This window comes from Camelina sativa, chromosome 11, assembly GCF_000633955.1.
Source record: "Camelina sativa cultivar DH55 chromosome 11, Cs, whole genome shotgun sequence".
Lineage (NCBI taxonomy): Eukaryota > Viridiplantae > Streptophyta > Magnoliopsida > Brassicales > Brassicaceae > Camelina > Camelina sativa.
The window spans coordinates 15,592,985-15,606,073 of NC_025695.1; the positions used below are offsets into that span (position 1 = coordinate 15,592,985).

The 13,089-nt window shown below is 42.7% G+C and overlaps 1 protein-coding gene across 1 annotated transcript; it reads left to right on the forward strand.

Annotated features, from left to right (window-relative positions):
• LOC104728006 (uncharacterized protein At3g60930, chloroplastic-like) lies at positions 1,743 to 3,749 on the forward strand. Its single transcript, XM_010447051.1, has 4 exons — positions 1,743 to 2,573; positions 2,648 to 2,753; positions 2,810 to 3,411; positions 3,486 to 3,749. Exons 1-4 carry the CDS (start codon positions 1,743 to 1,745, stop codon positions 3,747 to 3,749), a joined length of 1,803 nt encoding a protein of 600 aa, XP_010445353.1.

The following is a 13,089-nucleotide window of genomic DNA, read 5'->3' on the forward strand; positions in this document are numbered from 1 at the left end:
AAAGAGTGAAGCCGGTTCTTTTGTTAACGATAAAAACGTGAGGTTGTCACTAACACGAGTCAAGATTGAGCTCGTCAGTTCACAGGAGAACTAATAAGTTAATAATGACGAGCTCGGAAGCTAAAAGGAATTATACAAAAGACAATAACAGCTTTCGATGAAAAGTATTGCTCTCTAGGTATTGTCCGGGGGTCAGGATGGTGATCCCAATAAATAATGTTTCCTTATATAGGCGACTGTTGACCTGGGGTTCTCTAGGGTTCCCGGTGCGAATTGTCGAGATTGTCCTCTGCGGAATGTTTAATGATTTTCTCACAATCTTGTCAGGCCGAAATCACAATTAGCTTGTCTTGTTGGGCCGAGTGGCATATTGGACGCAGCCCATATCCAACAATAGTCCCCCCTTAGTCCGGAGAGCGGCAGTCCTTCTGCGATCAGCGGGCATAATTAAATTGTCTGTAATATGCCTGATCGGCACAGATCGTCTCGGGTTGCTTCCGTGAAGAAATTGCTACAGTGACTCTCCTATAAATTCCGGGTTCGTCTTTCGAGGGATACCAGGAATGTCCAGCGGTCTTTACTTTGACTGCGGTATTCGATGAGTTTTCCGAAAAAGAGCAGGTCGTAGATCGAGGTGACGGATTTTAACAGTAAAATTTCCGTTTTAATTACTTATTTATGTATCCTCCTTCTTCTCTCTTTTTCTTCACTTCCTCCATTCCATAAGAAGGTAACTTTCTCTCTCTATTCTTTTAATTTTTGTGTTTGCCTCTTTCTCTCTCTACTTTTCTCACTTGTTTTTGTGAACCCGATTAAACCTAGCGTAAGTGCCTATGGTCGGCGATCGGCAGGATCCGGTGGTTAATCGCCCTTGGGCGGCGCCGAGAGTTACGGTACCTGAGATCGACGGTTTAGACAAGAATCGTGAGATCGGCGTTCGCCGAACCAAGATCGGCGGTATAGTTGATTGGCGCCGTTCGAATACAACCGTGAGAACTCTCGGAGCACCGTCCGCTGCGGCATTCTTGACCACGCCGAGCAAGAAGGGAGGTCGACGAGGGAACGAGAGTGAGGTCGACGGGGTCGATGAACCCGGAGGTCGGCTAAAATGTGCGGGTCTCTGCGAGGGCAGCGCGAGCAAAATCAGAGGACGGCGCGATATCGAAAAACCTTGTGATATACCCACCGGTCTTGATACAAGAGGGGACTGTCTCCTTTCGCGGAATTTGGAGGTTGAGCGGGGTCTGCTCGGTGCGGGTGAGGTCGGTGTTTGCTGAGCAAGACTTGCCGATCCTAGATCTGAGGTCGTTTATGGCTCTTCTCCTTTTCAGTTCGGCGCCAAAGTCGGCTCTGGTTCCGTGACTGGTTGCCGGAGCGATGGAGCGGTTTTAAGTGGTAGAGATCGGCAAGAATATGGGATCGAGATGGGAGATCGGCGGGAGGATTTGTTTGAGGTCGGCGCTTCTCATGATGCCGGAACACGCCGGGTGCGGGTCGTTGATAGTGAGGCTGGTACTTCCTGCGAGGTTGCCCTTGGTGATGACGGACTCGTTTGTCGGCACGTTTTTTATGAGACCGATGTTGACTCTGATGGCGGCGATGCTGATCTCATGATGGGAGGTCGGCATGAGTCGCGATTTAAGGATGCAGTTGAGATCGGCACTGCAGGGCGTACGGCTTAATTTTGCGAGGTCAGTACTTTCGAGAATGATGGTCGGCATCCACCAATCCCTCGTGTTCTGATGCGTGGCAAAACTCTTGCAGTGATCGAACACGCGCTCCTCAGAAAGTATGGCACCAATTATAAAGACTCTTCTGATGGTGTTGATATTGATATTTGGGCAGAGTGTGGAGGTCTTAACATTGACTGTCTGGCCAACGATTTCGACTTTGATGATATTCTAGAGTTTAGCGAAGACAGCGAGAGTGGTTCTAGTGGGAGTCCTATGGATGTTGTCCCAGCAGAGGATGCTGGTCCACGTTCGACTGTTATGGGCCTTAGTGCTATACCGATTGGTCTCGATGTTGATCTTGCAGCTGGTCCAGCCGATCACGGGCCCTCGTTGTGTACATCGGATACTATTGTTGAGATGGCGCGGTGGTCTAGAATGCCCGAGGGATTGGTTTTCCGGGTTCCTGAGTCTCACGAACGTCCTTGGGCGCCCCCAACAGGTTTCATCGCGCTCTACGAGCATTACTTCAGTGAATGTGGTCTTTGGTTCCCTTTACCAGAATTTTTGATGCGTTATTGCGCGAGGCGTAGGATTGCTATCTCTCAGCTTTCTGTGGGAGGTATCCGTAACGCAGCCGGTTTGGCGATACTTGGTACTAATTGTGGTGTAGAGGTTGATGTGTATTTTCTAGAGGAAGCCACCAAGTTTATGAAAGTTAGAGGTAGTCCAGGATACTTCTACACTAGTGCTAAATCGGGTCACCAGATCATCGTCGGAGCTGAAAAGAAGATTCGTCATTGGCAGCGTTATTTCTTCTTTGTCAGGCTGGATGAGATTTCGGTTGATGATCTCAATATGTTTTTTGCTACTGAGTGGAACATGTTTCCCGGGAGCTTCATTGTTTTTCATTCATACTTGTTTGATTGTTATTGACTGGCTTCTGACCCTTTATTTGTTTTTGTTGGTGTTTGCAGAGCCTGTCGTTCGCTTGCGCGCTCATCCTCCAGGTTTTTTTCGATAATCTCAGAATGATCAAAGCCCTAGGGGCGCTCGATTGGCCTTCGATTACTCAGAGATCTCGTGAGTTTCCTTCTTATTCTTTTGTGTCGATTGTTGCTCTCCTCGATGGTTATTAGGTCCTCACCCTTTTGCTTTCCTTTTCAGGTCTACCATGCTAATGATGGGAAAGGTTAACATTCGTCTTCCACGATATGCTGATCAGTTCAAGAAGACCGTTGATGCGGGGTCTTCCTCGCGCGCTGGTGACACTGAGGTCATCGATCCTCCAGCTGGCGGAGGTGCCAATCTGCGAGTTGCAGGAGATTTGAGGTCGGCGGAGGTAGCCGCTGCCCGTGCCGACAAGAGAGCTGCCAAGGTTCCTGCTGCTGTTCCGCATGCGCAGAAGTCACGTGGTGAGGCTTCTGATGCGTTAGCGATCGTTGTCGCTGATTATGGGCATCCTACTCCGAAGAGGAAGAGAGCTTCTCATGGCGAGGTGGTTGTTCCTGAGCCCGAGTCGTCCAAGAGATCTAGGAGGGATGGCATACCGCGCGACACCATTGAGATTGATGATTCGTTCTCCTTTTCTTACAAGACGAAGTACGAGTTGTTCATCAACAACGGAGCTACTTGTGGCGAGCTTGCTGGCAAGGTTCGCGGCTCTTTTGACCCGCTTCCTTCTGTGGGTTCTCTCTATGATCCTGAGCTGTATCGATCGTGGGCTCGGAAGCACTTTCAGGTTGGCATTTCTCTTTATGCTTTTGAGTTAATTTTTCCAATTACTGCCTTGGTTTCTTACTTCTGGCATTTCAGGATGGTGGGGGTGTGAACCGCATGGTCGTCTCGTACGAGCGTTGCATTGCCGAGCTGGAGAAGCAACTTGCTGAGTCTCGCGCTTCTAAGCCATCTAGGCGGTCGGCTGAGGAGCTTCGTCAGGATCTTGACAAGGAGCGAGGGGTTTCTGCTGCTCTCACGAAACAAGCCACCGGTTTCAGGAGACAGGTGGCCGATCTCAAGGCTTCTCTTGATGCTTCCCGCTCTCGTATCGAGCAGTTCGAGATTGACCACGCATTTTAGAAGGCACAGTTGCAGCAGCTTCAAGCAGAGCGGCAGGGCGTCGATGTCGAGATTGCTGGCTACAGGTCTTGTATTGAGAGGATGAGGAAGCACATCATTGACAACAGAGCAGCGTAAGAGTCTCTTCTGACTTTGAGCCAGGTGACTGGCACCTATGACTGTCTTCAAGAGCTGGTGAAGGACGGTACGGTCATCCCATCGTAGAATTTGCTTGGGTTGGAGGCTGACGCGAAGATGTGGGAGGACAAGGTCCTTGGTTTCGACGTCACCAACGTTTTGAACAGCGACCTCGAGGCTCTTTCAGAGACTATGGTTGGCGCAGAGAGCACGACCGTTCCTGTGGTTCCTGCGAGCATCGGGGAGGAGATCGTCACGGCAGGAGCGCTTGCGATCACTGACGCTCAGGATGTTGCCGAGCAGTGACTTGCCTTTGCCTTTGTTTTCTTTTACTGTTAGAGCTTATTTCCATTTTGTAGCGGATGTTGAGCTGTTTAGGCGCTGTATTTTCTTTTTGGACCTTTGCATTATGATTGGACTTGCTTTATGTGTTATCCTCTAGTTTTATGATATGTGTTGATCATTCTATGGATATGTTTTTCGAGGATTACTGGATTGGTCACTTCATCTCGAAAATAGTGTCTTGGTTTTATAAATTAGTCTTCAACTTGCTCATTTCGCATCATCCATCGTTTCTTATTTTTAAGATAAATCTCTCTTTTCGTTTTTGAATAGTTGAGATCGGTCATATGCCTGTGATGACGAGGTCGGCATGGCTGAGGAAGGCGCGAGAGCGGCTCTTTGTGAGATCCGACGACGTAATTCGTTCTGAGATCGAGTTTTATCGTGCTCGGATCCAGAGGTTGAGAGATTATATTCTCACTACGCGTCGAAAGTTGGAGCTTCATTTCCAGTTTCATCGTGTGGATGGGATTTTTGGGTATCTTGAGACTCTGATCGACGAGGGATTATTGGTTCCGAAATGGAGATGGGACCGTTTATTAGAGGAGCGCTCTCGCCGTGAGGCGTTATTGGCTGATGTGGAGATTCCTGATCTCGAAGAGGGCGATATTGAGCCTATCGGCAGCAGGCCCTTCGAAAGTCGCGCGGAGCTTGACGCTTGCCGAACTCGGGTCGACATACTGCATCGTTACATTATTCAGCTAGAGTGAACGGACCATTTCTTCGTTGAGAGTAACCGTGCTGAAGGGATCTGCGGACGTCTCAATGGACATGTTAGTGCCAGTCCTGGTAGGTGAAGCTCGGCGAGCTGGAGTTCGATGAGCCCTCCAATTCCAACCTGGGAATTGAAGTCTAAGTTTGTAATCGAGACTTGTTTGTTTTGTTAATTTTTGTTTGTTCCGAGTGTGGCCTGTCGTAGTTGGCTTTCGTCCTTGTGTGCTTTTCTATTATGGAATAAGGATGTTACTGTGTTTTTCCTATACTTGGTATCGAGTTGTATTTTACGGTGCGAGACGTCTCCCGGCTTATCCTATTACGTGTGTCGAATACCAAATGTTTGGGGGGGGTAGTCAAGATGAGCTCGTCGTACCTTTTAGGTGCGGCTTTGGTGTCCGGCTTTACCTATGTGTGCTAGGAGGTCGGCAAGAGAGTGCAAGTAAGAACTTGGCTTATACAAACTTTACCGTCTGCTAGCTGAATGCGATCTGGGTCGGCTTATTTACGCTGATTATTTCACCGCTGCATCCATGAGGAACGCGTTTTAAATCGTTCCCTTGGCCAGAGGGTCGTTGTAAGAGTTGGACATCTCGCTAAGACGGAGCTCGTTTGTGTTTTGAAGCGTTAAAACTTTTGTTTTTAATTTTTTGATATAGTTGTGGATGTAATGGGCTGCCTACGTACCCTTAAAAAGGGATCAAGCCATTCGTAGTTCATTTTGTGTAAGTCCTTATAGAAATAAGCATAAATATCCATATGCAGAAAAATTATAATAAAAAATATTTATATTTATATATATATATATATATAAGTATATAATAATAATAATAATATGTATATAGATTAGAAATTTACTGAATATAACCACAAAAAAAAACTCGATGGCTGATCGAGCTTATGTTTGTTTGTACTGGGGATTGCACAACACTATGTAAATAAAGATTTTTGTGGAAAGAGTGAAGCTGGTTCTTTTGTTAACGATAAAAACGTGAGGTTGTCACTAACACGAGTCAAGATTGAGCTCGTCAGTTCACAAGAGAACTAATAAGCTAATAATGACGAGCTCGGAAACTAAAAGGAATTATACAAAAGACAATAACAGTTTTCGATGAAAAGTATTGCTCTCTAGGTATTGTGATACCAATAAATGTTGTTTCCTTTTATAGGCGACTGTTGACTTGGGTTTCCCTAGGGTTCCCGGTGCGAATTGTCGAGATTGCTCTCTGCGGAATGTTTATGACTTTCTCACAATCTTGTCAGACCGAAATCACAATTAGCTTGTCTTGTTGGGCCGAGTGGCATATTGGGCGCAGTCCATATCCAACAATGTTGATAGTTCTTCATTGATTGCTCTTGATTACTCGGCCAACTGCTAGCCTTCAAAACTTAGGAAATCTTCAATGTTTCAAAACAATTAATTGTAGCATTTTTTCATAATAAGAACGATCTTCACATGTGTTTACCCGTTCTCCATCGGTTATATAAACTAAACTTTGAGATTGCTGTAGTTTGTCTTGAAGTACTCTGGTATCCTTCTTGGATGATAGTAGACGCGCGTCTTTCCCGAATGACTTAATTTTTATAGTAACGAATAGGTAATTAGTATCATATTCAGAATATCCGAAACAGAAGCAAACTAACTTATACGTGCTATGTAATTTATGAATGAAACTTACGCATGGACTTATTAACGGGACCGTCTTCATTGCAAGAAAGAAAAAGAAGATGAGAAATTAATACATAATCTGGTGGTTCAAGAAACCTTCATATTCATCTTGCAAAGTTTAAGGAAGATCCCAAATGGAAGAGGGCAACAAATTAAATGGTTTAAATTCCTGGACTCGTCTGAAACATATAAACATATATATGCAACAACAACAAAAAAAACGTAANTGATAATGTTACTAATTATCAGAAGCATCTTGAAAAGTTTAAGGAAGATCCCAAATGGAAGAGGGCAACAAATTAAATGGTTTAAATTCCTGGACTCGACTGAAACATATATATGCAACAACAACAACAACAAAACGTAACATCCCTAACATTTACTATATATTTTCTGCGTACATTAATGAGAATGTTGTAGTATTTAAGCAATTCCTTCTTCACTTTAGTACTCCGCGATTAGCTTTACCCCCTCTGATAAAAACATACTGTATATATTAATAATTTAATATATGTACTCTATCATACCATATTTTATAACTAGTACTATTTTATATTTGATCAAAAAAAAAGTACTATTTTATATATAACGAGGTTTTTTATTATTAATTTTTTTTTTGTCATCTGATCTTTATATTGAAATATGGCCTTTAAGGTCCCGCAACATATACATCTATGATATACAAAAAAGCCCATTCCAAGCTCTCTCGCTTTTTTACCCGGTTAGTTCTCATAATTAATCTCTCCATCCACAAAAAACAGGGTATATACAAAAGAAACGGCTCAGAAAGATAACCAACCCTGTCTAATAAAACAGATCCTCATCAAACCGAAAGTTCAAGCTTTCTCCTCATCGAAGACTTTAGTCATTTATGTTGGGTGGCCCATTTCCACGTACGATTGTAATATGAGGTCCCCTGTGACACTTTGTGCTATTAAGTTTGCACCTCAGTTTGCTGTTATCGTTTCAATACATAGTCTCCAGTACTGCAATCTTCCCAATAGACTCCTTATGGCCAAAGCTTGAGCTTTGAAATTTGGCCAAGCAATTGGTCTCTCCACCGCTTGTACCAGCCTTTTATCTTGAACACCAAAAATAACATTTGTTACCTTATGGCTTTTCATACTTTCGATTGCCCATAGCACCACACGCAGCTTTGCATCTTCTGCATTCTCAATCCTTCCGAAAGCTCTTCGGCTATGCAACAAAACTTCCCCTTTTTCATCTCTTAAAACCCAGGCTCCACCTGCAATTTTGTTTCTCTTCGACCAAGAAGAACCTACATTACACTTTAACCAATTTTGTGGAGGTTTTTCCCACCCTTTCACTATCATCGGTGCCCTTCTGTGAACCATATTTGCCTCCCTTTGGTTATGTTCTGCATTTCCTCTATTTTCTTCACTTTGAGCCTCAAACCACTGTGTAACATCTTCTCTAATTATTCCAACTGTTTCTGCAACTGAGAAACTAACCCCATCGAAAAACAAAGAATTTATATGTTTCCATATTCTCCAAATTATCCATGGAAAGCTCCTTCTCAAATCAGTAGGCCAATCCTTATTGTTCCTTTTCTCTAGAAGATGATACATATTGGAATATACCGATCCGTTTTGAAAACCCTCCAACGGAAAAGGGTAATCGGATAAGGCCCATATCTGTTTGGCCGCTGAACAGGTAAAGAAAACATGATTTATGGACTCACCTTCCACTCCAAAAAGTTGACAAACACTATCCATATCCATGTCTCTTCTATTTAGTGCTTCAGCTACTAGCAAAGCCCTGACAATACTTTCCAGAGGAAGATTTTTAGCTTTGGATCGGTGTGAATTCTCCATACCAGTTTTTTCAGCTCAAGCGTAGATGGTCTTGTCGAGACTTCTTTGATCAGATGGGCACTTTTTTCTTGGTCCGCTAACCAGTATGCAGATTTAACTGAGAAATCTCCAATTTTATTGAACTTCCATGCAAAGAAATCCTGTTGAGAAACAATAGGCTTGATAGCTCTTATTCTATCTATATCCTATGGGAAAAAATGTTCTTCAAGCATTTCCTGGTCCCAGTAACCAGTTGAGGCATCAATAAGCTCATTTACCTTTAGTCCTACCTCAAAGAACAAATTTTTCCTCCAAGGCGCTCTAAACTCATCATCTAGGATTCACTTATCCATCCATACGCTAATTGTTTCCCCATTTCCTACTTTCTTTACCAGTCCATTTTCCACAACTCTCGTCCAAACAGGATGCTTCTCCAAGCAAAAGATGGTCTCTTCTCCATAAAAGCCTCCAAAAAACCGGAATCATTGTAATACCTACTTTTCATAAGTTTAGCAAGTAGGCAGTTTGGCGATTGAAGTAATCTCTATGCTTGTTTTGCTAATAATGCTTGATTGAACATTTGAATGTTTCTGAAACCCAGTCCACCATAATCTTTAGGTAAACACAATCTGTCCCAACTCTGCCAATGAATTTTCCTTGAGTGTTCATCTGCATTCCACCAAAAAGAGGCCATTGCACTCTGAAGATTTTCACAGGTCGTAACTGGGAGTTTGAAGCATGACATAGCAAACAAAGGCATTTCTAGTGCTACCGACTTCAGAAATACTTCTTTTCCACCTTGTGATAAGCATCTTGTGTACCAACCCGAGAGTTTAGCCTTTAGCCTATCCTTTAAATAGCTTAGCATATCAACTTTAGATCCGCTAAAACACTCCGGTAAACCAAGATATGATCCTGCTCCTCCCTCAGCTTGTATCCCTAGGGTATCTCGAATACTTGCTTTACTTGTTTCGTCAATCTTTGCTCCAAACGTTATGCAGGACTTTGAAAGATTTATAGATTGGCCCGAAGCTTCCCCATAGAGCCTGAGAATATTCTGCAACACCTGAATTTGCTCCTTTGAGGCTTTACACAGAAAGAGTGAATCGTCAGCGAAAAGTAAGTGATGCACACTTGGTCCATCATGGTGGAAACGGATCCCCTCTTTCTGGGATGATCATTCCAAATGGAGAATCATTGATGAGTACTGAATAAGTGACTGATGATACACAAACCATTATCCAATCAATCCATTTCTGGTGAAATCCCATAGCAGATAATAGGGATCTAAGGTAACTCCATTCAACTCTGTCATATGCTTTTGACATATCCGATTTAACTGCCATAAACTCCAATGATATTTGAGGATGCACCCTGAGGCTATGGAGCAATTCGTGAGCCACAAGGATGTTATCGGTGATCAATCTTTCAGGGATGAAGGCTGACTGAGTATCCGAAACAATCAAGTTCAGAAAAGGTTGAATTCTTTTCACCAGGATCTTTGCAATTACCTTATACATCACCGAACAGAGGCTGATTGGACGGAGATTTACCATCTCTGTGGGTTGGTGAGTCTTTGGGATTAGACAAAGATGAGTATAGTTCCACTCATTTGGCATCATTCCATCATGGAAGAATTGTTTTACTTCTGATATGACGTTTGTCCCCACGATTGCCCAATACTGTTGGAAGAACAATGCTGACATACCATCTGGTCCGGGAGCTTTTGTTGGATTGATTGAAAACATGGCTTCTGTTATCTCTTCTGCACTAACTTCTTCAATCAGAGTCATATTCATTTGATCTGTAACTCTTGGAGTGAGACCATTAAACCAATCTGAAAAACTAGCTGGGTTTGAGGAAGTGAATAACCTTTTAATATAAGTTGATGCTACTTCACCCTTTGCCGCCTCAGAAAACTGAAAGTTCCCATTAATGTCTTTTAGCTTTTCAATCCTCTTCCTTTGCATGTTCTCCTTGACTGAAGCATGAAAAAACTTAGAGTTCCGGTTTCCTCTTCTTAACCGTTTTTGTCAACTTTTTTGTTGCCAATACTTCTCTTCCTCTTGATAGGCTTTTGCCAATTCCCTTTTTAACACATACACCTTGTGCCATCTTGGCCAACTCGTCGACTGTTCTTTCTCTAAGGCTTCCTCTAGTAAATGTATCTTTTCCTTTGAATTGGTTGTATTTCTTTTTTTCCAGGAGCTTAAAGCTTTACGACAGTTTCTCAGTCTTCCTGCTACGGATAAGATGACATTACTTGATCTAGGCTTCCAAGCTCTGACTATCGCCTCTTTCACATCTTTCTTATGCAAAAATCTTTTGTCGAACCTAAATTGGCCTCTATAAGAGTCTTGGGATGTCATTAGCTTTACCAGAACCGGTCTGTGGTATGAACCTGTCATATCCAAAAAATTTTGGTTTGAGGCTGGAAATTTAGTAAACCACTCTTCATTTCCAAATGCTCTGTCCAACCTACACTAAATCCAATGTTCACCCCTTCTTCCTGCCGATGAGAAGTTATTTCCATTACTTGGCAGCTCTATCATTCCACAAACTCTTAACATCTCAGCGAAGTCTTTTGATGCATTTTCACTTCTTTTAGGCCCACCTATTTTTTCACCTTTGTGCAAAATCTCGTTAAAGTCACCTAGCATAATCCATTTGTCCTTTCTGCCTATTCCGATCCTAGTGATTCTTTCCCACACTACTGATCTTTTACTTCTATCCGGGTCTCCATACACGCATGATATAAAGAAATTGGAAGCTTCGAACTGAACTTGAGCATCCAATAGGTTTTTATCCACAAACTTAATATCTACATTCACACTACTTTTCCAAAAAAGGGCTAATCCACCACTCTTACCGATAGGATCCACTGTATACACCCCTTTGTACCCCAACCAGACTTGTAAATCAACTAGTACATCCCTCCTATACATGGTCTCCATTAGGAACAACACCTCCGAGAATTGTTTTTTACGCAATTCCTTTAGGCGGGGAATTGTGAAGTCTTGAGGCCGCCCCAAACCTTGACAATTCCAGCTCAGAACACTCATTGGAGGTTAGGCAAACCCCCCTTTGGGTTCACCTTTTGAGAATTAAGCTTTGCCATGTTTGCAGTGCTTGTATCCTCATCATCTGCTTTTCTTTTCTCCACACTTCCTGATTTTGAACCCTCCTTTAATACCACTGGCATCTTCCCCTCTTTTTGATTAAGCAATTTTGGCTTTCTATTGCTTTTTGTTGGTCGGTTACTTGATTTATTTTTTGCCTTATTCAGAACAATCCCAGAATATCCAACCTCGAAAGGTTTAGATCCATAAACCGTTGCATTGTTCTGAAACGGCTGGGATAATGTTAAGAATTCACCCGATCCAACTAAGGAGGAACTGGTCCCTTGCTCTATCATCCACCTGTTTGATGAGGCTTCTCCACGATACTCTCCCATATTTGTATCTTTTAGCTCCATTTTTTCACCTCTCATAGCTGGTATCGGTTTATCATAAGAAAAAACCACTCCTTTATTTTTGTTTACATCATGTTGGAATATAGGCGCCGGCTCCAATCTGAGAATGGATTTTGCTGCTAGAGGGTCCTTTTCCACTTCTCCTACAAACGCTTTAACTTTATCAGCTCTAAGTAATCTCTCATCTTGAGAAGCCACTCACATATATTGCCTCATTCCTTCTAGCACTGCTGATGCTATCCTAGGTCGACCTCTTAAGGGGTCAATTCCCACTTGATCTTCTTTTAGAATTCCATAAAGCGGGTCTGATTCCTTCAGAATCGGGGCCTGTTTTGTACTTATCACTGCTTTCCCTGATCTTTTTGCATCTTGTATCTCGTTTTTCTTCTTGATGATCAGAGGGCAGTCATCCACTTCATGTGTCATCCTTTGACATTCAAAACACCTCTTATGTACTCTTTCATATTCAAAGAAAAGATTTGTCGTTCCACCCTTAGGTAAGTTTACTAACTTTGATAGTTTCAGGGGTCTAGAGACATCAAAAATTACTTTTACCCTAACATATTCTTCCAATTGGGGCTTCTCGGTATCAAAAGTCACCTCGACTACTTGACCGATAACTTCTCTGAGTGCTGTGATTGCTTTCTTTGTGTAGTAGTTGATCAGTAAATTCCAAATCTTGACCCACATGAGAGTGAATTGCAAATAGTTATCGGGTGGTGTTTCATACCATCTATCCATTACCACAGACCAATCATTGAAGGTATGGATCCCCTTCTGCAGCACGTCTTCTAAGTCATGTTCAGAATTGAAAAAGAACTGGAATTTCTCCTTTGAAAGTGCAACTCCTCTTGTTCTTCCTTCTTTCTGCCATTTGCGGGGCATGTTACGGATTAAGTTCTTCATTGATTGTCATTTGGGGTTAAGAAGTCTTCCCACTAAACTTATAGTGTTTGCTTTGACCGATGAAAATTCAGGTAAGTCGGACATGTCGAAAGGAACATCTTCTTCTTCCAGCGACATAGCCATCAAAGCTCTATCCATTGCTGAAGACATCACTTCTTGATGGTAAAACCTAGTTTCGAAACTTCAAATCTTTGGATCCTTTTAATTTGACACTGATGAAATCGAACAAAGCGGCTATAAACAGGATAAAATCTAACTGAAGGGAAAGTGTTTTTTTCAGTCTAAGCTCTACTCCGACCTAATCAA

What these genes read in the sequence shown, in the direction of transcription:
- LOC104728006 (XM_010447051.1), top strand. Translation starts at nt 1,743, where the DNA reads ATGCGTGGCAAAACTCTTGCAGTGATCGAACACGCGCTCCTCAGAAAG. An exon ending in TGTTTCCCGGGAGCTTCATT is followed by an intron (nt 2,574 to 2,647) that starts GTTTTTCATTCA and finishes TGGTGTTTGCAG; the next exon opens with AGCCTGTCGTTCGCTTGCGC. An exon ending in TTCGATTACTCAGAGATCTC is followed by an intron (nt 2,754 to 2,809) that starts GTGAGTTTCCTT and finishes GATGGTTATTAG; the next exon opens with GTCCTCACCCTTTTGCTTTC.